Here is a 26705-nt window from a genome sequence, read left to right as displayed (position 1 = left end):
AGAAAGGAATTCACCCTACTGAGAGCAAGGTCAAGGCAATTAGGAAGGCTCCAGCGCCTAAAAATAAAGCAGAGCTGCAGGCATTCCTGGGGTTGGTGAACTTCTATGCGGTCTTTTTAAAGAACAAAGCAACCGTTGCGGAACCGCTGCATAGGCTCTTAGGGAAAAATACTGTTTGGTCTTGGGGAAAGACAGAAAATAGGGCTTTCGAAGCAGTAAAGAACCTGCTCTCAAGCGATAGCCTGCTCATTCAATATCACAACTCATTACCCCTAGTGTTGGTTTGCGATGCCTCCCCTTATGGGGTGGGGGCTGTGCTCAGCCATAGACTTCCAAACGGCACAGAAGCCCCTATAGCGTTTTACTCTAGAACGATGTCCTCCCCAGAGAGGAACTACAGCCAATTAGACAAAGAGGCACTAGCCATTGTGTCAGGGGTCAAAAAATTCCACGAGTATGTCTTTGGGCGGAATTTTGAAATCGTGACTGACCACAGACCGCTACTAGGGATACTGGCTGGCGACCGCCCAACGCCTGTGGCACTTTCGCCACGCTTGACCCGATGGACTATATTCTTAGCCGCTTATTCGTACAAGCTGCAGCATCGACCAGGAAAAGAAGTGGGGCATGCAGACGCGTTAAGCCGATGCCCACTACCAGGGGCGATCAAGACCCCACCCGGGACGCCCATCCTACTTATTGACTCGTTGGACTCTGGCCCAGTCACATCTAAGGAAGTGGCTCGGGCATCATACCGGACATTGTGTTAAGGACTGTACTCGGTTGGGTACAGAGAGGGTGGCCGCTGCGCGACGGTTCAAAGAATTTGTTAAAAAACGAGATGAGCTCTCGGCTCAAGGGGGGTGCCTGTTATGGGGTGATCGTGTAATAATTCCTGATAAATTAAGGGGAAAGGTATTGGACCTCCTCCACGAGGGTCACCCAGGGATCGTAAGGATGAAGGGGTTAGCTAGAAGCTATGTATGGTGGCCACTCATGGACGCAGAGATTGCTGAGAGGGTAGGGAAATGCCAGGCGTGCCAAGAGTCCAGACCTCTACCCCCAACGGCCCCAGTCAGGGAATGGGAAAAGCCCCAAGGGCCCTGGTCAAGAATCCACATTGATTTTGCTGGCCCTTTCCACGGCCAAACGTTCCTAGTGGTTGTTGATGCATTCTCCAAATGGTTGGAGATCATACTCATGAAATCCACTACGGCCGAAGCAGTAATCGCAACTCTGCGCCACCTATTCGCAACTCACGGGTTGCCGGACACTCTGGTGTCCGACAATGGGCCTCAATTCACGGCAGCCCAGTTTGAAGAATACCTGGCAGAGGAAGGCATCCGACATGCCCTCTCTGCGCCTTTCCACCCTGCGTCGAATGGCCTTGCAGAGCGTTCCGTCCGGAGCGCTAAGGAGGCATTGTCCAGGCTCAAGCCAGGTGACTGGCAAACAAAAATAGACTTTTTCCTAGCCGTCCAGCACAGAACCCCAAGCACGGCCACCGGGAAAAGCCCAGCCGAATTACTAATGGGACGGAAACTCCGGTGCCCACTTGACCGTTTGAACCCCCATTACACACCCGAGGGTTACAAGGGGGAACTAGAAAAGACAAGGGAAATGAGCATGGCGACGGTGTGGGCCGAAACTATGGGGACGGCCCTAGTTGGTTCTGGACAAATAATAAAGATAACCGCCCAAAATCGACGTGGTAGAGCTACCAGACAACCGAGTGTGGGCGCCACATAGATCAGTTAAGGAAAAGAATAACTGACCAAACCGAGCCAAATGAAACAGATCATGACCAATACCAATTTGAATCCACAGCTGACAATGACCCGGGGGAGGCGCAAGACTTAGCTGAGGTCCCAGAGTTCCAGCGACGCCATCAGGTTCCCGAGGGAAGCAGCAGGGAAAGTTTCAAAAATAATCCAAGGCCGGATGGCCAAGAAAAAGAGTCGGCCAATAATCCGGAGCCCGTTGGCTCAGAGAAAGAGCTGGGAGGAGAAAACAGCCCCTCCGACCAGCTCAAAACACCACCCAGAACTGAACCGCGCAGGTCAGAAAGAACTAGGAGACGCCCAGGTTATTTGCGTGACTACGTCGAAAAATAACATGTAAATAAATATGTAAATAGAGGCAAAGTGTTTTCTGGGAGGGGAGGAGTGTTATGTATTCATGTTTGTACCTTTAAATATTTGAGCGGGAAATCAGCACGTTGCTGATTGGACGAAGCCTCCAGTAGAACTGTATAAAAGGAGAGGTTTTTCCCCCCAGCCGGCTGCTGGGTTCACCCTATATTAAAGAGCTGTTGTCACTACCCTGGTCTCCAGCCTCGTTACTTCCAGAACTTAACACTTTTGATTCAGCAATTCACTATATCTAACTATTTGTTCCTTTCTGAATGTTATTGAATATGAGAATACTTCAATACTTGATAACCAGACTGGAATTTTTAAATAGTGTTGTCTCACTAATTGGATTGTTCTCCCAAGTTAATAACAAGGCCCCTCTTATAAAAGGTCTTCTGAAATACTCCTGCGTTTTTGCTCCCTTATAACCATAAAGAGGCATGTCATCCCAATAAAAAAATCATGTCCTTCTAAAGTCAATATTCTAGTATTTCTTAATGTTATCCATTCCTTGATCCACATCAAAATTGTTGCTTGATAATAAAATTCCCAATTGGGCAATCCAAACCCTCCTCGTATTCTGGCGTCTTGCAACAATTTTAATTTTAATCTCGCCTTTTTACCCTGCCAAATATACTTCAACACTATTTTATTCAATTCTTCAAAATATCCTTTCCCCAGCCTAATTGGGAATGTCTGGACAAGTATAAAATTCTAGGCAATATATTCATCTTAATCATTGATATTGTCCCTATCAGTGATAGTTGTAAATTCTACCCTTTTGCCAAATCTGTCGCTATCTGTTGTTTGAGTTTACTATAATTATTCTCTTTAAATGTACTACATCTTGCTGTCAGATATATTCCCAAATATTTAACCTTATTTGTGACCTGCATCTCTGATTGTTACGTTAATTCTTCTTTTTGTTTTATTAGCATGTTTTTTGTCAAGATATTGGTTTTGTCTTTATTTTCAGTCCTGCAACTTTTCCATATTCTCTTATGAATGAATGAATAAATATTTTAATTTGTATACCGCCCTTCTCCCGAAGGACTCAGGGCGGTGAACAGGCAGATAAAATACAAAATACACACAATAGTTAAAAACATCCCTTAAAAAACTAATTTAAATTTGCCCAAATGTTAAAATAACACACTCCCCCATAAAATTACAAAACTTTAAAAAACCCATCAGATTCAATTAAAATTCAAAGGTAAAAATCAAGCTAGTCCAGCCATACGAAATAAATAAGTTTTAAGTTCGCGGCGAAAGATCCTAAGGTCAGGTAATTGTCGAAGTCCGAGGGGAAGTTCGTTCCACAGGGTCGGAGCCCCCACAGAGAAGGCCCTCCCTCTGGGGGCCGCCAGTCGACACTGTTTAGCTGACGGCACCCTGAGGAGTCCCTCTCTGTGGGAGCGCACCGGACGATGGGAGATAGAGGCCGGCAGTAGACGGTCCTGTAGATAGCCCGGTCCTAAGCCATGGAGCGCTTTAAAGGTGGTAACCAATACCTTGAAGCGCACCCGGAAGTGATGGGTCGCCATCATTATCTGATGGGTCGCCCGGGGTGTTCATCAGAATTGGCTGGAGGGGTCTCTGCCCTTTCTGCTTCCCTCCTTCAATGTGAGGCTGAGGGAATTTGGGAAGGTCGCCTGTATGTATTCAATTCAAGAAATAAAAAACAAATGTATGAAAATCATGTTCCTGATTGTGGCTTCCCTGCCTGTGTCCCACCTTTCTCCACTTAAGAGGGGACTTCCCAACAACCGACACAAGTTGTGCTTCCCAGAAAGCCTCCTGGTCCTCCTCTTCTGAATCCTGGGCTGTTTCTGACAGGATTTGGACCAGTGATGGGTTGCTACCAGTTTGCCCCGGAGGCTCCGCCCACCTGCCCAGGCGTTTCTGCATATGCGCGCACATGCCCACGAGCAAACTTGTAGCGGGTTTTGAAACCCACCCATGATATGGACACTTGAGGCGTCCTCCAATCTCTGCTCAGCCTTCAGGACAGCTGATCTTGAGAGAGTTGAGTTCAAATCCTCCAGGGAGATTTTTCTCCATCACCACAAACAGTTCCTGGGCAGGAAGGGGAGGAAGACGGCGAGGGGACTTTCCTCCTACTCCTATGACCATCATCCCTGCCCTTCCCTCAGAGACGCTCCTCTTTCCCGCGCTTTGCAGGGAATCCTGTAGATTTACGCAGAATCCACTAGGGGGCGCCTTCTGCCAAGAGAAGGGAAAATCAGGGACTTCCCCATTGGCCCACCGGAGGACGAAAGACACGCCTACCTTTGTAAGAGGAGGCCGGGAAGGAAATGACATCATAGAGCCTTGCCCCTCTAGGACCAGCACTCGCTCTCCTTAACCCCTGGGGCTCCGCAGGAGGCGGAGACGCTACGGGAGAGTCTGGCGGGGGGAGATCCAGACGTTCTCCGGGTGAGTTGGGGGCTCTTCCCGGGCAAAGGGAGGCGGAGGAGGGAGAGACCCCCGCCCGGCTCTCCTCCGGCTTCAACCCGGGTCCCATGCTCCCCAGCCGCCCTCTCCATGCGAAGAGCCCGAGTGGGGGGAGGGGAGGGTCGGCCTTGCGGAGGCCCAGCAGGCGAGGAGAGAAGCCGGGCGAGGAGGAGGCAGGATTCGCACCAGGCTCCCTGTCTCCGAAGGGGGAGAGAAGCGGGGCGGCCTCTCCAGCTGCTTCCTTCCCGGCCCTGCGCTGGGATGAGCCGCTTCGGGCTCCAGGCAGGTTGGACGAAGGTTGTTTAATTGCTAAATTCCACTTTCTAATTCTTGGCGTTTATTTTTCCTTCAATCTCAGATACAGAAACTGGAAGCCATTTGAAATCTTTGGAAGGCAAAAGTTTTTCTTGGGGGAAAAAAAAGAGCAGAATCACTTGGAGGGATCAGAGTCCTGAGGCACCAGAAATGGTCCTGTGAAGGAAAAGGCATCTGGAGACCCAGAAGAGTCCTTGGAGCCATTTGGAGTCGCTCTGCAGGAGAGAGAAAGGATGGAGACACAACCTTTGGGAAAGGAGGAAGCCGGGAAAGGCCCTTCAGCTGCTCAGCCTGGGAAGCTCTGGACAAGGACTGGGCAGAAGATCCTGGAAGAGGAAACCATCCTCCCTTCAGAAGTTCTGCCCTGGAAGTTCATCCAATACCGGGAGGCTGAGGGTCCCCGAGGACTTTGCAGCCGACTCCATGACTTTTGCAGGCGATGGCTGAGACCAGAAAAGCACACCAAAGCCCAGGTGCTGGACCTGGTGGTTCTGGAGCAGCTCCTGGCTCTTCTGCCCCCAGAGATGGAGGGCTGGGTGCGGGAATGTGGAGCAGAGACCAGCTCCCAGGCGGTGGCCCTGGCTGAAGGCCTCCTCCTGAGCCAGGCGGAGGAGCAGAAGGAGCAGGTCGACTTGCAGGTGAGATACTTTAATCTACGGAGCTCAAAAAGGAACAGAAAATGTGTTTGAATACTTCACCCCTCCTTCCTAAAGTTCTCTGACATTCATAATAGATGGAGATGTCCCACCAATTCTTTTAAGACTTTCTTCCATTGTTTTCTCACTCAACCTCACTGATGGATATTTGGGACTTTGAGATTGTGTTCCTAATATAAGAATCCACTTTATATCGTGTGATTTACATTAATTCTGCTTCTTTTTTCTTCCTCCTTTTTGAAGGGCTGCACTGTGGAAATAAGGGATCCTGAGGGAAAGAAGAATCCATCAAAGACCCCTCAGGAGCTCTTTTTCAGGAGGATCCCTTGTGAAGATCAAAGCCAGGACACTTCAGGAGGTAATCGAAGATCCTCTGATTACCCAGCGAGATCCCATCTGCCTTACCTTCTTCTCTTCCTTAGTATACCTCCTCTTATTTTGTTAATTATGCATTTTGAAATTATTTTATCCTTACAGAGAAACAAAGCATGAAGTTTTCTGGTTTTTACGATGGAGCTCAAACAGTAGTTGAACCTCCAAATCAAGTAAGAAAGGGAAAAATTATTAGATTTGTATTCTCCTTTCCTTCAGGAAGTGAAGCGGGTGTGCAGAGTTCGCTCTCTTTCTATTTCCCTCCCTTGTTCGGACTGCATTATTTTTGTGTTCCTGTGCGACATGGACAGCATAATAGCAGATTCAAGTTGCTCTCACCCAGCATAGCTTCCTCTAGACTATTACGACGGGGACAGAATGGTTTGTCATTTCTACCCTCAGATTCTGTTTAGGAAATGTTTTTTAAAGACCACTAGTTAACTAGTTCTACTAGGTGCTCTTCCAACTATGAATTACAAGAAGTAATTTTAAAAAATAGTTTCAAGAGATAGGAATAAACGGATCCCATTGGTAGTAACTGCTAGACACCCATTCTTTTTGTCATTGTGCAAGGCTAATGAAAAATAACTAAATATTCTCATTGCCACGTTACTATTTTTAAAAAACCCTGTTCATAACCAATAGTTTAAAAAATAAGCAAATCACATTAAAAAATAAAGCAGAGTTTTAAAATCCAAAGAATGACCACATAGAGCATTTAATTGCAGTACATCGGGCTATAAAATAATTTCCAATTCTCTGATTTCTGCCCAGATTAGGAGATCAAACATTCCCGCTTTGCAAAGGCTGAGATGCGGCTTTGCAGAAAATTTTCTTTTCTTTGTTTTCTCCCATTCAGCCAATGACTCAGACTACTAGATCAATGAATGATAGAGCGATAAATCAATTGATCCAGAAATGGGATTACTTTAATGAAAGGTGCTGAAAGTTCTGCAGAATCAATCAACTTGATAAAACTTGCCCCAAATATTTCTTCAGTCAAAGAAATTTTGAGAATTGTCCATTTTCTCATCTAAACTTAGGACTTGTGTGAAGCACAGCCATTGAACCTAGTGCATATCTTTGCTTTGGGAATTTGGGAACAATGGAGCAGAATAACAGAGTTGGTAGGGATCTTGGAGGTCTTCTAGTCCAACCCCTGCTCAGACAGGAAGCCCCATAACATTTCAGATAAATGGCTGTCCAATTTCTTCTTAAACAGCTCCAGTGTTGGAGCATCCACAACTTCTGGAGACAAGTCATTCCACTGATTAATTGTTCTCACTGTCAGGAAATTTCTCTTTAGTTGTAGGTTAGTTCTGTCCTTGATTAGTTTCCATCCATTGCTTCTTGTCCTGCCTTCAGGTGCTTTGGAGAATAGGTTGGCCTCCTCTTTGTGGCAGCCCCTGAGATCTTGCCACACTGCTATCATGTCACCCCCTAGTTCTTCTTTTCATTAAACTAGACATACCCAATTCCAGCAATTGTTCTTTATATGTTTAGCCTCCAGGACCCTAATCGTTTTGTGCTCTTTCTAGAGTCTCAAGATCTTTTTTATATCTGGGAACCAAAACTGGATACAATATTCCAAGCGTGGTCTTACCAAGGCATTATAAAGTGGTACTAACACTTCATGTGATCTTGATTCTATCCCCCTCTTAATACAGCCTATGATGGCGTTGTTGTTGTTGTTTTTTTTGGGAACTGTAGTATACTGCTGGCTCATGTTTAAGTGATTGTCCACTTGGACTCCAAGATCCCAGTTGCATTTTCTAGTGTTGAGCCAGGTATCACCTATTCTATGCCCGTGCATTTGGTTTTTCTTTCCTAAATGTAGCACCTTACATTTCTCACTATTGAATTTCATTTTCTTAGATGGGGCCCAATCTGTCTATCCTTCTATCTCTTTAGCTTATCTTCTGGAGTGTTGGTATTCCTGTTACTTTGATCTTGTCTGCAAATTTGATGAGTTCCCCTTATATCCTCTTGTTTAAATCATTGATGAAGATGAACTGCTTTTTCAAATCCTCCTGTTCTGTTCTTTTTTCCATGTTCAGGAGAGTCTTGTGTCCTTCGAGGAGGTGGCTGTGTATTTCTCTGAGGAGGAATGGTCTCAACTGGATCCTGACCAGAAAGTGCTGCATTCGGAAGTCATGCTTGAAAACCATAGGAACGTGGTCTCTCTGGGTAAGAGTTTTCTAGTCCCCAATCAGAGAGTTCAAGAAGACAGATTATAGTTATTTTTTAAATTAAAAAATCATTCATCAGATATCGTCTCCTGGGAGGGAGAGGGAAAGGGTCTGGCCTTCTCATTCTCCAAGGAAGGAAAGAGGTCAATGTCTCTTTGTTTATATGCTTTCTGTGCCATTTCTTATCTGTATTTTTCCATTTCTATTGGAACTTATCTGTGGAGGCTGAGAAGAATGAGGCGTGCTTTTATGTGTCGTCTGGAGGTTATATGAGGAATGTGTTGTGATGTGTCCTCTGGAACTTCCAAAAATTACGTGAGAACAGAACGTTCACGGTCAGGTCATGGAAGAGCGTGTAAGGCCAGATCACGCGAGATCAGTAGTCTGAGATCTTGCACTACTGATCTCACGTGATCTCACACTAAAGTAGTGTCATTTCGCAGAGAACAGAGACCTAAACTACACTCCAGATCAGTAGTGCAATATCTCAAGGTAGTGAACGCGCGTCATCTCGCACTAATTCCTTCTTGGATGTTTCCCCTGATTACCGGTATTTCTTAACTCAAAACTGACTTTGAGTGAGATTTGCAGTTTGATCTTTTTCTCTAACCTTGTTATCATTTTCATTTCTTTTTTCCTTTGAAGGTACTAATGAGCAGAAGAATCAAGATTCCTGTGAATTGTTCCAAGTGATCAATGCTAAAGATGAAATGGAGAATTTTGGAATTCAAATGGAATTAGAAAGCCATGAAAGAAACCGGTCAAATAATTGGAATCAGGATAGCTCATCTTCCACTGATGCTCCGATGCAAGATTTTCATGTCCAACAAGAGAAAATTAGGAAAGAATATATTGGGAAAAGTATAAAACAAAAAGTATTAACCGAAAACAAAGAAGAAGATGCTATAAGCCAGAGTGGAAAGAATTACAATGGGACATTGATTCTTTGTCTTCGAAATAACTTCCTTACATCTCAAAAAATGATTCACACAAAAAAGGAGCCTTATAAATGTTTGGAATCTGGAAAACATTTTAGATCAAGCAGGCAACTTACTTTCCATGAAGGGATTCACACTGCAAAGAAACAGTGTTCAGAATCTCCTGTAGCCCATGCAGCCCAGTCCCTCCAAGCACCAGGAGAGAAATCCTATAAATGCAGGGAGTGTGGGAAAGCCTTTACTTGTAGCAGGGAACTTACTATCCACGAAAATCTCCACACAGGAGGGAAACCATATAAATCGACATCTAGAAAGACCTTTGCTCAGAACAGCGGACTTACTATGCACAAAAAGATCCACACAGGGGAAAAGCCATTTAAATGCATGGAGTGTGGAAAGACCTTTGCTCAAAGAAGTAATCTTATTTCCCATAAGATGATCCACAGAGGGGAGAAGCCATATAAATGCACGCAGTGTGGAAAAACCTTTTCTCAAAAAGGTAATCTTATTTCCCATAAGATGATCCACACAGGGGAGAAGCCGTATAAATGCACGGAGTGTGGGAAAACCTTTTCTCAAAAAAGTAATCTTATTTCCCATAAGATGATCCACACAGGGGAGAAGAGGTATAAATGCACGGAGTGTGGGAAAACCTTTACATGTAAAAGTAATCTTATTTCCCATCAGGTGATCCACACAGGGGAGAAGCCGTATAAATGCATGGAGTGTGGAAAGACCTTTGCTCAAAAAGGTACTCTTATTTCCCATAAAAAGATCCACTCAGAAGAGAAACTATTTAAATGCATGGAGTGTGGAAAGACCTTTGCTCAGAGCAATGGACTTAGTTGCCACAAAAAGATCCACACAGGGGAGAAGCCGTATAAATGCATGGAGTGTGGAAAGACCTTTGCTCAGAGCAATGGACTTAGTTACCACAAAAAGATCCACACAGGGGAAAAGCCATTTAAATGCATGGAGTGTGGAAAGACCTTTGCTCAAAAAGGTCATCTTATTTCCCATAAAAAGATCCACACAGGGGAGAAGCCGTATAAATGCATGGAGTGTGGAAAGACCTTTGCTCGGAGCAATCTTATTCCACAAAAGATCCACAGGGAGAAGCCATTAAATGCATGGAGTGTGGAAAGACCTTTGCTCAGAATAGTAATCTTATTTCCATAAGATGATCCACAGGGAGAAGCCATATAAATGCATGAGTGTGGAAAGACCTTTGCTCAGTAATCTTATTTCCACAAAAGATCCACAGGGAGAAGCCATAAATGCATGGAGTGTGGAAAGACCTTTGCTCAGAGGTATCTTATTTCCATAAGATCCACACAGGGAGAAGCCATAAATGCATGGAGTGTGGAAAGACCTTTGCTCAAAGAGGTAATCTTATTTCCATAAAAGATCCACAGGAGAAACCATTTAAATGCATGAGTGTGGAAAGACCTTTGCTCAGAGCAATGGACTTATACCACAAAAAGATCCACACAGGGGAAAAGCCATTTAAATGCATGGAGTGTGGAAAGACCTTTTCTCAAAAGGTATCTTATTTCCCATAAAAAGATCCACAGGAGAAACTATTTAAATGCATGGATGGAAAGACCTTTGCTCAGAGCAGTGGACTTATTCCACAAAAGATCCACAGGAAAAGCCATTTAAATGCATGGAGTGTGGAAAGACCTTGCTCAAAGAAGTAATCTTATTTGCCACAAGAAGATGCACACAGGGGAAAAGCCATTTAAATGGATGGAGTGTGGAAAGACCTTTGCTCAAAGAAGTACTCTTATTTGCCATAAGATGATCCACACAGGGGAGAAGCCGTATAAATGCGTGCAGTGTGGAAAGACCTTTGCTCAGAGCAGTGGACTTAGTTACCACAAAAAGATCCACACTGGGGAAAAGCCATTTAAATGCATGGAGTGTGGAAAGACCTTTGCTCAAAGAAGTACTCTTATTTCCCATAAAAAGATCCACACAGGAGAAGCCATAAATGCGTGGAGTGTGGAAAGACCTTTGCTCAGAGCAGTGGACTTAGTTACCACAAAAAGATCCACACTGGGGAAAAGCCATTTAAATGCATGGAGTGTGGAAAGACCTTTGCTCAAAGAAGTACTCTTATTTCCCATAAGAGTGTCCACACAGGGGAGAAGCCGTATAAATGCACGCAGTGTGGAAAAACCTTTACTCAAAAAAGTAATCTTATTTCCCATAAGAGTGTCCACACAGGGGAGAAACCGTATAAATGCATGGAGTGTGGAAAGACCTTTGCTCTAAAAGGTAATCTTATTTCCCATAAAAAGATCCACTCAGAAGAGAAACTATTTAAATGCATGGAGTGTGGAAAGACCTTTGCTCAGAGCAGTGGACTTAGTTGCCACAAAAAGATCCACACAGGGGAAAAGCCATTTAAATGCATGGAGTGTGGAAAGACCTTTGCTCAAAGAGGTAATCTTATTTCCCATAAGATGATCCACACAGGGGAGAAGCCATTTAAATGCATGGAATGTGGAAAGACCTTTGCTCAGAGCAATCTTATTTCCCATAAAAGATCCACACAGAGAAACTATTTAAATGCATGGAGTGTGGAAAGACCTTTGCTCAAAGAGGTAATCTTATTTCCACAAAAAGATCCACACAGGGGAAAAGCCATTTAAATGCATGGAGTGTGGAAAGACCTTTGCTCAAAGAGGTAATCTTATTTCCCATAAGATGATCCACACAGGGGAGAAGCCATTTAAATGCACGGAATGTGGAAAGACCTTTGCTCAAAGAGGTAATCTTATTTCCCATAAGAGTGTCCACACAGGGGAGAAACCGTATAAATGCACGGAGTGTGGAAAGACCTTTGCTCAAAGAGGTCATCTTATTTCCCATAAGATGATCCACACAGGAGAAGCCATAAATGCATGGAGTGTGGAAAGACCTTTGCTCAAAGAGGTAATCTTATTTCCATAAAAGATCCACAGGAGAAGCCATAAATGCATGGAGTGTGGAAAGACCTTTGCTCAGAATAGTAATCTTACTTCTCATAAAAGATCCACACAGGAGAAGCCATTTAAATGCATGGAGTGTGGAAAGACCTTTGCTCAGAGCAATGGACTTAGTTCCACAAAAGATCCACACAGGGAGAAGCCATACAGATGCATGGTGTGTGGAAAGACCTTTGCTCAGAGCAGTGGACTTAGTTGCCACAAAAAGATCCATACAGGGGAAAAGCCATTTAAATGCATGGAGTGTGGAAAGACCTTTGCTCAGAATAGTAATCTTACTTCTCATAAAAAGATCCACACTCGGGAGAAAGTATATAGCAATAGCAATACCACTTTAGACTTATATACCGCTCCACAATGATTTACAGCCCTGTCTGAGCAGTTCACAAAGTCAGCATATTGTCCCCAGGAATCTGAGTCCTCATTTTACTGACCTCAAAAGATTGAAACGCTGAGTCAACAATGAGCTCATCAGGATCGAACTGCTGGCTGTGCGCAATTAGCTTCTAGTACTGCATTGTAACCTCTGACCCACGATGTGTATAGATTTTTTTGAATGTTTTTTATTTTTTAGACAAACATACATAAAAACATCTTCAGTGCAAATAAACAGTGACTCGGTTGGTTGGTTACAAATCTTGCGCAATTTCACCATATTCATACCATACGATTTATCTAATTTTACATTTAGCAATCTAATATATAGCCAAATATTTTGGTCAATTAACCATAAGTATTTCTTCCCTCATTTTGTATAAAATGTCCTAAATTTTATGTTAATTGTATTGCATTTTTTAATCTAACCATTGATAAAATAAATCCCATATCTTACACTATTGTTTTAACTTCCTGCTCTCTAATTTCAGATGTCAATTTACTCATTTCAGCACATTCCATTATTTTCTTGCGTTGGTATTTTTTCATTTTTCCAGTTTTTAGCAAACACAATCCTAGCCATTCACAATCAAATATCTCAATTCTATATTATAAATGTCAGGTATGATCCCCAATAAAAAAACCTCTGGTTAAAAATCTATGTGTTTCTTTATCCAACCATTTTCCAACCATGTGTGATAGTCCAGTATCGTTAGCACAACATCCACCACATGGTAATATGAGTATCTGATGACATTTCCAACATTTTTCAGATTTATTCTTGAACATTCTGGTTATTCTCATGGGGTAGATGCCAACTGTAAAACATCTTATACAAATTCTCTTTATGAGCTGACATTGTCATTTTATAATTTTGACACAATTTTTGTCATATCTCTAAATTGGTCCCATGTCCAAAGTTTTTCCCCCAAGCAATCATTGTTCCTTTAGAATAGAATAGAATTTTTTATTGGCCAAGTGTGATTGGATACACAAGGAATTTGTCTTGGTGCATATGCTCTCAGTGTACATAAAAGAAAAGATACGTTCATCAAGGTACAACATTTACAACACAAATGATGGTCAATATATCAATATAAATCATAAGGATTGCCAGCAACAAAGTTACAGTCATAAGTGGAAAGAGATTGGTGATGGGAACTATGAGAAGATTAATAGTAGTGCAGATTTAGTAAATAGTTTGACAGTTGAGGGAATTATTTGTTTAGCAGAGTGATGGCCTTCGGGAAAAAACTCTTCTTGTGTCTAGTTGTTCTGGTGTGCAGTGCTCTATAGCATCGTTTTGAGGGTAGGAGTTGAAACAGTTTATGTCCTGGATGTGAGGGGTCTGTAAATATTTTCACGGCCCTCTTCTTGATTCGTGCAGTATACAGGTCCTCAATGGAAGGCAGGTTGGTAGCAATTATTTTTTCTGCAGTTCTAATGATCCTCTGAAGTCTGTGTCTTTCTTGTTGGGTTGCAGAACCAAACCAGACAGTTATAGAGGTGCAAATGACAGACTCAATAATTCCTCTGTAGAACTGAATCAGCAGCTCCTTGGGCGGTTTGAGCTTACTGAGTTGGCGCAGAAAGAACATTCATTGTTGTTCTTTCTTGATGATGTTTTTGATGTTAGCTGTCCATTTTAGATCTTGCGATATGCTAGAACCTAGAAATTTAAAGGTTTCTACTGTTGATACTGTGTTGCACTGTGTTGTCTAGTATTGTGAGAGGTAGAAGTATGGAAGGGTTTCTCATAAAGTCTACCACCATTTCTACGGTTTTGAGTGTGTTCAGTTCCAGATTGTTTTGGTTGCACCACAAAGCTAGTCATTTGACCTCTGCCATATGCAGATTCGTCATTGTCTCGAATGAGACCAATCACTGTGTCATCTGTGAACTTCAGTAGCTTAACAGATGGATCGTTGGAGATGCAGTCATTGGTATACAGAGAGAAGAGAAGTGGGGAGAGCACACAGCCTTGGGGGGCCCCTGTGCTAATTGTACAGGTATTTGATGTGATCTTGCTTAGCTTCACCTGCTGCTTCCTGTTTGTTAGGAAGCTTGTGATCCACTTACAAGTCTGTTCCGGTACCTGTAGCTGGTTTAGCTTAGTTAGAAGAGTGTCTGGAATGATGGTATTGAATGCTGAACTAAAGTCTACAAAGAGGACCCTTGCATAGGTCTTTGGAGACTCAAGATGTTGTAAGCTGTAGTGCAGACCCGTATTAACAGCATCATCTGTTGATCTATTTGCTCAGTATGCAAATTGCAAGGGGTCTAACAGCGCATCTGTGATGGTTTTCAAGTAGGAAAGCCCTAGCCTTTCAAAGGTTTTCATGACTACAGATGTTAAAGCAACTGGTCTGTAGTCATTCAGTTCCTTGATGGTGGGCTTCTTCGGCACTAGGATGATAAGGAACATAGCACATCTCTAGTGATTTATTGAAAATATGGGTGAAGATGGGGGCCAATTGGTCAGCACAGACTTTTAAGCAAGAAGGAGTTATCTTGTCTGGGCCTGGAGCTTTTCCTGGCTTTTGTCTGTGAAATAGGTCCTGCACTTCCTTTTCTGTGATCACTAGGGGTTGTGAACCCAATGGAATAGGGTCAGTTGTAGGAGGCTTGGCTGTTGTTGGTGTGTCTGAGATGGGGGTTGTGGAGATAGGTGGCTGTAGTTTTCTTTCAAACCTGCAGTAAAACTCATCCAGGTCATCTGCCAGTTGTTGATTACCTTCAGCCTGGGAAGGAGGTTTGCCATAGCCGGTGATATTTTTAAGAGTTTTCCACATGTTTGCTGGTTCATTTGCTGAAAACTGATTCTTTAGCTTTTCAGAATAGCTTCTTTTTGCTGCTCTGATCTCCCTTGTTAGTGCATTTCTGGCCTGATTATACAGCATTTTATCACCTTTTCTGTAGGCTTCCTCTTTGGAATGTCGTAGCTGCTTAAGTTTAGGTGTGAACCAAGGCTTGTTGTTACTGTATATTCGAAAGTTCCTTGTAGGTTCACATAGGTCTTCACAGAAGCTGACATATGATGTTACAGTATCTGTGAGTTCATCCAGGTCTGCAGAGGTATCTACAAAAATATTCCAATCAGTGCAGTCAAAGCATGCCTGTAGCTTTAATTTTGACTCCTCCGTCCAGGTCTTCACTGATTTAATTGTTGGTTTTGTGGTTTTAAGTCTTTGCCTGTAAGTAGGTACAAGGTGAATCATGCAATAATCAGAATGTCCTACAGCTGCACGTGGTAAAGACCGATAAGCATCTTTTAGTGTTGTGTAGCAATGGTCTAAAGTATTCTTGCCTCTGGTGGGACAATTGACATGCTGAAAGTATTTTGGTAGCTCTTTCCTTAAGTTTGCCTTGTTTAGATCTCCCAGAACAATGGCCAATGAATCAGGGTGTTTGGCTTCAGCCTCCATGATTTGGTCAGCTAGAGTTTGTAATGCCTTGTTTACACAGGCTTGTGGTGGGACATAAACAGCAATTAGAAGAAATGAGGAAAATTAACGAGGCAAATAGTATGGTTTGCAGTTGATAATTAAAGTCTCTAAATTGTTGTCGCAGAATTTGTAAATTACTTTTAAATTTTGACACCAGTTGTTGTTAATATATAGGCATAAGCCTCCTCCTTTCTTTTTACCAGATGTTTCTGTAATCCTTCTGATCGTTCAATCTGAAACCCTGGAATGTTCAGACTGCTATCTTCAATTGATTGATTTAACCAGGTTTCAGAGAAGCATAGGACTGCTGAATTGCGAAAATCAGAATAGTATTTGTTTAAGAGGAGTATTTCATCCATCTTATTTGCAAGTGAATGTATATTTGTTAGGAAAATTGAAGGCAGAGGAGTTTTAATGCGATTTCATAATCTGTTTAAGATCCCTGCTCGTTTATCTCTCTTCCTTCGCTTCCACCCATTTAGTTTTTTTAGTAATCCATGGCTCCGTGGGAATTGCCTCCTCCTGTATTAGAATCTCCTCCGTGTTTGTAAAGACAGGCGGGGGTGAGATCAAAAAAAGCTGCTCCTTAAAGAAATGTTGCTTAATTTTTAGCAGATGGTCTCACAAGTAGGAAATCCGTAGTGAGTCACAGAGAACAATTAGAAATAAAGAAACCATTAGAGAGCATTTCACCGAAGCAGCCTTCGTTGGCGACATCTTGAATAACTTGTTCTTCTTCCAATTTAACCTCTAATAAATATCTGTATAATTTTTTAATTACATTTTCATCAGTACCTGTTAAAACTATATCTAAGTTAGTCAAATTATTATAAAAATCTTCTATCTTAAAATCTTTATCGTATCTAGAATGTATTTCCAAGTAAGAAAACCAATTCATTTTATACCTTGTACTTCTAATTCTTGCATAGATTTAAGGTCACCCTGTTCATTCAGCAATTCACTATATCTAACTATTTGTTCCTTTCTGAATGTTATTGAATATGAGAATACTTCAATACTTGATAACCAGACTGGAATTTTTAAATAGTGTTGTCTCACTAATTGGATTGTTCTCCCAATTTAATAACAAGGCCTCTCTTATAAAAGGTCTTCTGAAATACTCTTGCTTTTGCTCCCTTATAACCATAAAGGGTCATCCAATAATAAATCATGTCCTTCTAAAGTCAATATTCTAGTATTTCTTAATGTTATCCATTCCTTGATCCACATCAAAATTGTTGTGATAATATAACAATGCAATCAAATCCTGTATTCTGGCTCTTGCAACAATTTTAATTTTATCCTCGCCTTTTTACCCTGCCAAATATACTTCAACACTATTTTATTCAATTCTTCAAAATATCCTTTCCCCAGCCTAATTGGAAATGTCTGGACAAATATAAAATTCTAGGCAATATATTCATCTTAATCATTGATATTCTCCCTATCAGTGATAGTTGTAAATTCTACTCTTTTGCCAAATCTGTCGCTATCTGTTGTTTGAGTTTACTATAATTATTCTCTTTAAATGTACTACATCTTGCTGTCAAATATATTCCCATATATTTAATCTTATTTGTTGACCTGCATCTCCGATTTTTCCATTAATTCTTCTTTTTGTTTTGTTAGCATGTTTTTTGTCAAGATATTGGTTTTGTCTTTATTTATTTTCAGTCCTGCAACTTTTCCATATTCTCCTATCTTATCTGATGGGTCGCCCGGGGTGTTCATCAGAATTGGCTGGAGGGGTCTCTGCCCTTTCTGCTTCCCTCCTTCAATGTGAGGCTGAGGGAATAATTTGGGAAGGTCACCTGTATGTATTCAATTCAAGAAATAAAAAAAAAGTATGAAAATCATTTTCCTGATTGTGGCTTCCCTGCCTGCGTCCCACCTTTCTCCACTTAAGACGAGACTTCACAACAACCGCAAGACACAAGTTGTGCTTCCCAGAGAACCCCCTGGTCCTCCTATTCTGACCACCCGGCTGTTTCTGACAGGATTTGGACCAGTGGTTGGCTGCTATCAGTTTGCCCCAGAGGCTCCACCCATCTTCCCTGGCGCTTCTGCACATGCGCGCACATGAGGAAACTGTAGCGGGTTTTGAAACCCAGGATTTGGACCAGTGGTGGGTTGCTACCAGTTTGCCCCAGAGGCTCCACCCATCTTCCTGGCGCTTCTGCACATGCGCACACATGCCCACGAAAACTTGGCGGGTTTTGAAACCCACCCATGATTTGGACATAGGTCCTCCAATCTCTGCTCAGCCTTCAGGACAGCTGATCTTGAGAGTTGAGTTCAAATCCTCCAGGAGATTTTCTCCATCACCACAAACAGTTCCTGGGCAGGAAGGAGAGGCGAGGGACTTTCCTCCTACTCCATGACCATCATCCCTGCCCTTCCCTCAGAGACGCTCCTCTTTCCCGCGCTTTGCAGGAATCCTGTGCAGAATCCACTAGGGGCGCCTTCTGCCAAGAGAAGGAAAATCAGGGACTTCCCATTGGCCCACCGGAGGACGAAAGACACGCCTACCTTTGAGAGGAGGCTGGGAAGGAAATGACATCATAGAGCCTTGCCCTCTAGGACCTTGCACTCGCTCTCCTTAACCCCTGGGGCTCCGCAGGAGAGGCTGCAGGAGAGTCTGGCTGGAGATCAGATGTGTCCCAGGTGAGTTGGGGCTCTTCCGGGCAAAGGGAGGCGGAGGAGGAGAGAAGCCGGGCGAGGAGGAGGCAGGATTCGCACCAGGCTCCCTGTCTCCGGAGGAGAGAAGCCGGGCGAGGAGGCAGGATTCGCACCAGGCTCCCTGTCTCCGGAGGAGAGAAGCCGGGCGAGGAGGCAGGATTCGCACCAGGCTCCCTGTCTCCGGAGGGAGAGAAGCGGGCGGCCTCTCCAGCTGCCTCCTTCCGGCCTGCGCTGGGATGAGCTCTGGGGCTCCAGGTTGGGTGAAGGTTGTTTAATTGCTAAATTCCACTTTCTAATTCTTGGCGTTTATTTTCTTTCCATCTCAGATACAGAAACTGAAGCCATTTGAAATCTTTGGAAGGCAAAATTTCTCTTGGAAAAAAAGAGCAGAATCACTTGGAGGGATCAGAGTCCTGAGGCACCAGAAATGGTCCTGTGAAGGAAAAGGCATCTGGAGACCCAGAAGAGTCCTTGGAGCCATTTGGAGTTGCTCTGCAGGAGAGAGAAAGGATGGAGACACAACCTTTGGGAAAGGAGGGAGCCGGAAAAGGCCGTTCAACTGCTCAGCCTGGGAATGGGGGGAAGCTCTGGACAAGGACTGGGCAGAAGATCCTGGAAGAAGAAACCATCCTCCCTTCAGAAGTTCAACCCTGGAATTTCATCCAATACCAGGAGGCTGAGGGTCCCCGAGGACTTTGCAGCCGACTCCATGACTTTTGCAGGCGATGGCTGAGACCAGAAAAGCACACCAAAGCCCAGATGCTGGACCTGGTGGTTCTGGAGCACCTCCTGTTCCTTCTGCCCCCAGAGATGGAGGGCTGGGTGCGGGAATGTGGAGCAGAGACCAGCTCCCAGGCCGTGGCCCTGGCTGAAGGCTTCCTCCTGAGCCAGGTGGAGGAGCAGAAGGAGCAGGTCGACTTGCAGGTGAGATACTTTAATCTAGGGAGCTCAAAAGGGAACAGAGAATGTGTTTGAACACTTCATCCCTCCTTCCTATAGTTCTTTGACATTCATAATAGGTGGCGATGTCCCACCAATTCTTGGAGGGAATTGTTCCATTGTTTTCTCACTCAACCTCACTGATGGATATTTGGGACTTTGAGATTGTGTTCCTAATATAAGAATCCACTTTATATTGTGTGATTTACATTAATTCTGCTTCTTTTTTCTTCCTCCTTTTTAAAGGGCTGCACTGTGGAAATAAAGGATCCTGAGGGAAAGAAGAATCCATCAAAGGCCCCTCAGGAGCTGTTTTTCAGGAGGATTCCTTGTGAAGATCAAAGCCAGGACACTTCAGGAGGTAATCGAAGATCCTCTGATTACCCAGGGAGATCCCATCTGCCTTACCTTCCTCTCTTTTGTAGTATACCTCCTCTTATTTTGTTAATTATGCATTTTGAAATTATTTTCTCCTTACAGAGACACAAAGCATGAAGTTTTCTGGTTTTTACGATGGAGCTCAAACAGTAGTTGAACTTCCAAATCAAGTAAGAAAGGGAAACATTATGAGATTTGTATTCTCCTTTCCTTCAAGAAGTGAAGTGGGTGTGTAGAGTTCTCTCTCCTTCAATTTCCCTCCCTTGTTTGGACTGGATTATTTTTGTGTTCCTTTGCGACATGGACAGCATAATAGCAGATTCAGGTTGCTCTCACCCAGCATAGCTTCCTCTGTAGACTATTATGGGGACAGAATGGTTTGTCATTTCTACCCTCAGATTCTGTTTAGGAAATTTTTTTTAAAGACCACTGCTTCTGTTAGAACTCCTCCACATATGAGTTTACAAGAAGTAATTTTAAAAAACTGTTTCAAAAGATAGGAATAAACGGATCACATTGGTAGTAACTGCTAGACATTCTTTTTGTCATTATTTGACTTGGCGTTGTGCAAGGCTAATGAAAAATAACTAAATACTCTCATTGCCACGTTACTATTTTTAAAAAGCCTTGTTCATAACAAGTAGTTTAAAAAAATAAGCAAATCACATTAAAAAATAAAGCAGAGTTTTAAAATCCAAAGAGAATGGCCATATAGAGCATTAATTGCAGTACATCGGGCTATAAAATAATTTCCAATCCTCTGATTTGTGCCCAGATTAGATCAAACATTCCCGCTTTGCAAAGGCTGAGATGCGGCTTTGCAGGAAATTTTCTTTTCTTTTGTTTTCTCCCATTCAGCCAATGACTCAGACTACTAGATCAATGAATGATAGAGCGGTAAATCAATTGATCCAGAAGTGGGATTACTTTACTGAAAGGCGCTGAAAGTTCTGCAGAATCAATCAACTTGATAAAACTTGCCCCAAATATTTCTTCAGTCAAAGAAATTTTGAGAATTGTCCATCTTCTCATCTAAACTTAGGAATTAGCAAAAGTATATTCTTTTCTCCTTTTATTTACATAGATTGTTGGAGTCTTGCCAATTCTGGAGATAATAGATATAGATAACAGAATTTCTATATTCTTTCATTGGACAGTTTCTCCAATTCATTCTTTTGTCCAAGACAAAAACCAGGAAGTCTTCTATTTTAGTTCTGCAGATTGTCATGACAATTTATTGTTTAACAGTTCTGTTTGATTAGTGAGATTATTTTCTTGTTGCCTCAGGTGCTGGAGAATAGGTTGGCCTCCTCTTTGTTGCAGCCCTGAGATCTTGCCACACTGCTATCATGTCACCCCTAGTTCTTCTTTTCATTAAACTAGACATACCCAATTCCAGCAATTGTTCTTTATATGTTTCTCCAGACTCACTCTATTTGAGTCTTCATTCTATTTGTATATTTATACAAAGTCAACTAACAATATTCATTTTACCTACCTTATAAAGGATGGAACTGTCAACCTTCCTGGTGGGACTAGAATGCAGTAATTGCAGGCAGTGGTAACACTGCATTGTGTCTGATCAATGTGTGAAGCACAGCCTTTGAACCAAATGCATATCTTTGCTTTGGGAATTTGGCAACAAAGGAGTAGAATAACGGAGTTGATAGGGATCTTGGAGGTCTTCTTGTCCAACCCCTGCTCAGGCAGGAAGCCCTCAGATAAATGGCTGTCCAATTTCTTCTTAAACAGTTCCAGTGTTGGAGCATCCACAACTTCTGGAGACGAGTCATTCCACTGATTAATTGTTCTCACTGTCAGGAAATTTCTCTTTAGTTGTAGGTTAGTTCTGTCCTTGATTAGTTTCCATCCATTGCTTCTTGTCCTGCCTTCAGGTGCTTTGGAGAATAGCTTGGCCTCCTCTTTGTTGCAGCCCCTGAGATATTACCACACTTCTATCATGTCACCCCCTAGGTCTTCTTTTCATTAAACTAGACATATTCCAGCAATTGTTCTTTATATGTTTTGCCTCAGGACCCTAATCATTTTGGTTGCTTTTCTAGAGTCTCAAGATCTTTTTCATCTGAACCAAAACTGGATGCAATATTCCAAGTGTGGTTTTACCAAGGCATTATAAACTGGTACTAACACTTCATGTGATCTTGATTCTATCCCCCTCAATACAGCCTATGATGGCGTTGGGTTTTGTTTTTTTTGGCAACTGTAGCATACTGCTGGCTAATATTTAAGTGATTGTCCACTAGGACTCCAAGATCCCAGTTACATTTTCTAGTGTTGAGCCAGGTATCACCTATTCTATGCCCGTGCATTTGGTTTTTCTTTCCTAAATGTAGCACCTTACATTTCTCACTATTGAATTTCATTTTGTTAGATGGGGCCCAATCTGTCTATCCTTCTATCTCTTTAGCTTATCTTCTGGAATGTTGGTATTCTTGTTACTTTGGTCTTGTCTGCAAATTTTATGAGTTCCCCTTATATCCTCTTGTTTAAATCATTGATGAAGATGAACTGCTTTTCAAATCCTGTTCTGTTCTTTTTCCATGTTCAGGAGAGTCTTGTGTCCTTCGAGGAGGTGGCTGTGTATTTCTCTGAGGAGGAATGGTCTCAGCTGGATCCTGACCAAAAAGCGCTTCAGTCATGCTGAAAACCATAGGAACGTGGTCTCTCTGGGTAAGAGTTTTCTAGTCCCCAATCAGAGAGTTCAAGAAGACAGATTATAGTTACTTTTCTTTAAATTAAAAATCATTCATCAGATATCATCTCCTGGAAGGAGAGGAAAGGGTCTGCCTTCTCATTCTCCAAGGAAGGAAAAGTCAATGTCTCTTTGTTTATATGCTTTCTGTGCCATTTCTTATCTGTATTTTCCATTTCTATTGAACTTATCTGTGAGGCTGAGAAGAATGAGGTGTTCTTTTATGTGTCGTCTGGAGGTTATGTTAGGAATGTATTGTGATGTGTCCTCTGGAACCTCCAAAAATTACGTGAGAACAGAACTTTCACGGTCAGGCCATGGAAGAGTTGTAATGCCAGATCACGCGAGATCAGTAGTCTGAGATCTTGCACTACTGATCTCACGTGATCTCACACTAAAAATAGTTTATGCCTCATTTCGCAGAACAGAGGCCTAAACTACACTCCAGATCAGTAGTGCAATATCTCAGGTAGTGAGCGAAATCGCACTAATTCCTTCTTGGATGTTTCTGATTACGGTATTTCTTAACTCAAAACTGACTTTGAGTGAGATTTGCAGTTTGATCTTTTTCTCTAACCTTGTTATCGTTTCATTTCTCTTTTCCTTTGAAGGTAATAATGGGCAGGAGAATCAAGACTCCTATGAACTGTTCCAAGAGATCAATGATAAAGATGAAATGGAGAACTTTGGAATTCAAATGGAATTAGAAAGCCATGAGAGAAACCAGTCAAATAATTGGAATCAGGATAGCTCATCTTCCACTGATGCTCCGATGCAAGATTTTTATGCACAACAAGAAAAAATTAGGAAAGAATATATTAGGAAAAGTATGAAAGAAAAAGTATTAACCCAAAACAAAAGGGAAGATGCTGTAAGCCAGAACGGAAAGAATTACAATGGGACATTGATTCTTTCTCTTCAAAATATCTTCCTTGAATCTCAGAAAATGATTCACACAAAAAAGGAGCCTTATAAATGTTTGGAATCTGGAAAACATTTTAGATCAAACGGGCAATTTACTTCCCATGAAAGGATTCATACTGCAAAGAAACAGTGTTCAGAATCACCTGTACCCCATGGAGCCCAGTCCCTCCAAGCAGCAGGAGAAAAAACCTATAAATGCATGGAGTGTGGGAAAGACCTTTGCTCAGAGCAATGGACTTATTCCACAAAAGATCCACACAGGGGAGAAGCCGTATAAATGCATGGAGTGTGGAAAGACCTTTGCTCGGAGCGGTGGACTTAGTTCCCACAATAAGATCCACACAGGGGAAAAGCCATTTAAATGCATGGAGTGTGGAAAGACCTTTGCTGAAAAAGGTCATCTTATTTCCCATAAGAGTGTCCACACAGGGGAGAAGCCGTATAAATGCACAGAGTGTGGAAAGACCTTTACTCAGAAAAGTAGTCTTATTTCCCATAAGAGTGTCCACACAGGGGAGAAGCCGTATAAATGCATGGAGTGTGGAAAGATCTTTGCTCAAAGAGGTAATCTTATTTCCCATAAGAGGATCCACGCAGGGGAGAAGCCATACAGATGCATGGTGTGTGGAAAGACCTTTGCTCGACGAGCTCATCTTATTTCCCATAAGATGATCCACACAGGGGAGAAGCCGTATAAATGCATGGAGTGTGGAAAGACCTTTGCTCGAAAAGATAATCTTATTTCCCATAAGATGATCCACACAGGGGAGAAGCCGTATAAATGCATGGAGTGTGGAAAGACCTTTGCTCGAATAGTAATCTTACTTCTCATAAAAGGATCCACACAGGGAGAAGCCATATAAATGCATGGAGTGTGGAAAACCTTTACTCAGAAAAGTAGTCTTATTTCCATAAGATCCACACAGGAGAAGCCATTTAAATGCATGGTGTGGAAAGACCTTTGCTCAAGAGGTCATCTTATTTCCATAAAAGCTCCACACAAGAGAAAATTCCTATAAATGCATGGAGTGTGGAAAGACCTTTGCTCAAAGAGGTAATCTTATTTCCCATAAGAGGATCCACACAGGGGAGAAGCCATATAAATGCATGGAATGTGGAAAAACCTTTGCTCAAAGAAGTAATCTTATTTCCCATAAGAGGATCCACACAGGGGAGAAGCCGTATAAATGCATGGAATGTGGAAAGACCTTTGCTCAACGAGGTAATCTTATTTCCCATAAGAGGATCCATACAGGGGAAAAGCCATTTAAATGCATGGAGTGTGGAAAGACCTTTGCTCAGAACAGTGGACTTACTTACCATAACAAAACCCACACAGGAGAGAAACCATATAAATGCATGGAGAGTGGAAAGACCTTTGCTCAGAATAGTAGTGTTACTTCTCATAAAAGGATCCACACAGGGAGAAAGTATATAGCAATAGCAATTCCACTTATATACCACTTCACAATGCTTTACAGCACTGTCTGAGCAGTTCACAAAATCAGCATATTGTCCCCAGCAATCTAGTCCTTGTTTTACCGACCTCAAAGGTTGAAACTCTGACTCAACAATGAGCCCATCAGGATCGAACTGCTGGCTGTGGGCAATTAGCTTTTAGTTCTCTACCCACCATGTTTATAGATTTTAGCTGTATGCATATTGTGCCTTTCTGATCCAAATGAGACAAGATTGAATCCAACAAGTGAAATTTAATGTGGAGAAAAGTAAGTATTTCACCTGGGCAGGAAAAACAGATTACATGAAACCTGGCTCAAATACAGTAACTCTGAGAGGGCCTTGGAGTCCAAATGGATGATCATTTAAATCTGAGTCACCTGTGCGGCAGCCAAAAAGCTAAGACAATCCTTGGTTGTATAAACAGGCATAGAATCAAGATCACTTATTACTACCATTTTATAAAGCCTTAGTAAGACCACACTTGGAATACTGGATCCAGTTTTGGACATTACATTACAAAAAAGGATGTTTTGTGTTTGGAAAAAGTGTAAAGAAGAGCAGCTAAGATGATTAAAGGCCTGAAGACTAAAACATGAAGAATCGTTGCAGGATTTGGATTTGACTACTCTAGAAAAGAAGGATTAGGAGTGATAGCAGTATTCCAGGACTTGAGGCTTCACAAAGAGGAGGGGGCCAATTTATTTTCCAAAGCACCAGAGGACACAACAAGAAACAATGCCTGTGAACTAGTCAAGGAAAGAAGCAACCTGGAATTAACAATCTTCGTTATAGTGAGGACAACCAGTGGAACAGCTTTCCCTCAAACATTGTGGGTGCTTCATAACTGGACATAAGAAGATGTTTGATAGTCACTTGTCTGCTATGGTATAAGACAGGGGTCAGCAACCTGCAGTTCTGGAGCTGCATGTGGCTCTTTCACCCCTCTGCTGTGGCTCCTTGTCACTCAAAATATACTCGCCAACACACAATTTATTGAGTTTTTCAACCACCAGTAGGCCACTCATGGATAAATCCAAGAAAAGAAAAATTTCAGAAGAACACAGAAGGTTTAATTCAACAACATGTGCTAGTTTTGTGGCAGCTCAAGAAATAGTCAGGCACGGGAAGGGTTCTGTGGCTCCCGGTGTTTTCTTTTCTGTGGGAAACGGGTGCAAATGGCTCTTTGAATGTTTAAGGTTGCAGACCCCTGGTATAGGTTCTCCTGCTTGAGCAGGGGGCTGGACTAGAAGAGCTCCAAGTTCCCTTCCAGCTTGATTTGATTCTGAATCCTCAATCCTGCTTTTTCTTCTTTCTTTTCTGCTAAGTAGAAGGTTTTAAAGGAAACATGGACATCAGTGGAGATGAAGGTTATCATTTGGCCTGAAAGCGATGTATGGCTGCCAATATTTAAGTGGTGGAGATTTCCCAATCATTTCAAGAAACTTCCTCTGATGGGTATATCCACTAGAGCAAGTTGCAGTCAGAAATGGAGAAGTCCTACTACTATTGTTTCTTCTTGTCAAAATCTGCCTTTCCACCTTCCCATTGTCTTGCATGTGATAACTGAGAAACAAAACCATAAGAGCAGTTATAATGATGCTGAATTAGAAAATACAACTCATGGGCTCTTTGTCCTAATATTGTGCTGATCTTTCCTTGCCTTTCCTCATGTTGGCCATCTCTGCCCTCACACAGTTGTGTGAAAAAAGTGTTGCTTGAACTCAGAATAGTTCTAGCATTC

General features: G+C 42.4%; 5 protein-coding genes across 5 annotated transcripts; all 5 read left to right on the top strand.

Moving 5' to 3' along the window:
- Positions 1-4477: 4477 nt before the first annotated feature.
- On the top strand, positions 4478-10235 carry LOC131193735 (zinc finger protein 708-like). The gene is made up of 6 exons (XM_058174250.1): positions 4478-4568; positions 4945-5539; positions 5801-5915; positions 6035-6102; positions 7987-8116; positions 8764-10235. Exons 2-6 carry the CDS (start codon positions 5135-5137, stop codon positions 10233-10235), a joined length of 2190 nt encoding a protein of 729 aa, XP_058030233.1. The 5' UTR covers positions 4478-4568; positions 4945-5134.
- Positions 10236-10763: 528 nt separating this feature from the next.
- On the top strand, positions 10764-11036 carry LOC131192832 (zinc finger protein 664-like; the record flags this gene model as incomplete). The annotated part of the gene is made up of 1 exon (XM_058172386.1): positions 10764-11036. A coding segment is annotated over exon 1 (261 nt), but the record flags the coding sequence as incomplete, so codon positions are not given.
- Position 11037: 1 nt separating this feature from the next.
- On the top strand, positions 11038-18898 carry LOC131193718 (gastrula zinc finger protein XlCGF57.1-like). The gene is made up of 4 exons (XM_058174210.1): positions 11038-11568; positions 11681-11947; positions 18491-18534; positions 18876-18898. The coding sequence occupies exons 1-4, from the start codon at positions 11138-11140 to the stop codon at positions 18896-18898; spliced, it is 765 nt and encodes a 254-aa protein (XP_058030193.1). The 5' UTR covers positions 11038-11137.
- A 34-nt stretch (positions 18899-18932) lies between these two features.
- Positions 18933-22531, top strand: LOC131193717 (zinc finger protein 202-like). Its single transcript, XM_058174209.1, has 4 exons — positions 18933-19473; positions 19735-19849; positions 19969-20036; positions 22436-22531. The coding sequence occupies exons 1-4, from the start codon at positions 19060-19062 to the stop codon at positions 22529-22531; spliced, it is 693 nt and encodes a 230-aa protein (XP_058030192.1). The 5' UTR covers positions 18933-19059.
- A 1124-nt stretch (positions 22532-23655) lies between these two features.
- Positions 23656-24922, top strand: LOC131193716 (zinc finger protein 678-like; the record flags this gene model as incomplete). The annotated part of the gene is made up of 2 exons (XM_058174208.1): positions 23656-24141; positions 24497-24922. Coding segments are annotated over exons 1-2 (912 nt in total), but the record flags the coding sequence as incomplete, so codon positions are not given.
- Between the last annotated feature and the right edge of the window lie 1783 nt (positions 24923-26705).

Source organism: Ahaetulla prasina, chromosome 2, assembly GCF_028640845.1.
Source record: "Ahaetulla prasina isolate Xishuangbanna chromosome 2, ASM2864084v1, whole genome shotgun sequence".
NCBI lineage: Eukaryota > Metazoa > Chordata > Lepidosauria > Squamata > Colubridae > Ahaetulla > Ahaetulla prasina.
The sequence above is the reverse complement of the archived record's forward strand: the minus strand, read 5'-3'. Positions and strand labels throughout refer to the sequence as shown.

Bases quoted from the DNA above. Each gene is read 5' to 3' on its own strand.
- LOC131193735 (XM_058174250.1), top strand. From the start codon at position 5,135: ATGGAGACACAACCTTTGGGAAAGGAGGAAGCCGGGAAAGGCCCTTCA. The intron at 5,540-5,800 runs GTGAGATACTTT...TCCTTTTTGAAG, and splicing joins AGGAGCAGGTCGACTTGCAG to GGCTGCACTGTGGAAATAAG. The intron at 6,103-7,986 runs GTAAGAAAGGGA...TTCCATGTTCAG, and splicing joins TAGTTGAACCTCCAAATCAA to GAGAGTCTTGTGTCCTTCGA.
- LOC131193718 (XM_058174210.1), top strand. From the start codon at position 11,138: ATGGAGTGTGGAAAGACCTTTGCTCAAAGAAGTACTCTTATTTCCCAT. The intron at 11,569-11,680 runs AAAGACCTTTGC...ATCTTATTTCCA, and splicing joins TTTAAATGCATGGAATGTGG to CAAAAAGATCCACACAGGGG. The intron at 11,948-18,490 runs AGGAGAAGCCAT...GGGGCTCCGCAG, and splicing joins TCCCATAAGATGATCCACAC to GAGAGGCTGCAGGAGAGTCT.
- LOC131193717 (XM_058174209.1), top strand. From the start codon at position 19,060: ATGGAGACACAACCTTTGGGAAAGGAGGGAGCCGGAAAAGGCCGTTCA. The intron at 19,474-19,734 runs GTGAGATACTTT...TCCTTTTTAAAG, and splicing joins AGGAGCAGGTCGACTTGCAG to GGCTGCACTGTGGAAATAAA. The intron at 19,850-19,968 runs GTAATCGAAGAT...TTCTCCTTACAG, and splicing joins AAGCCAGGACACTTCAGGAG to AGACACAAAGCATGAAGTTT.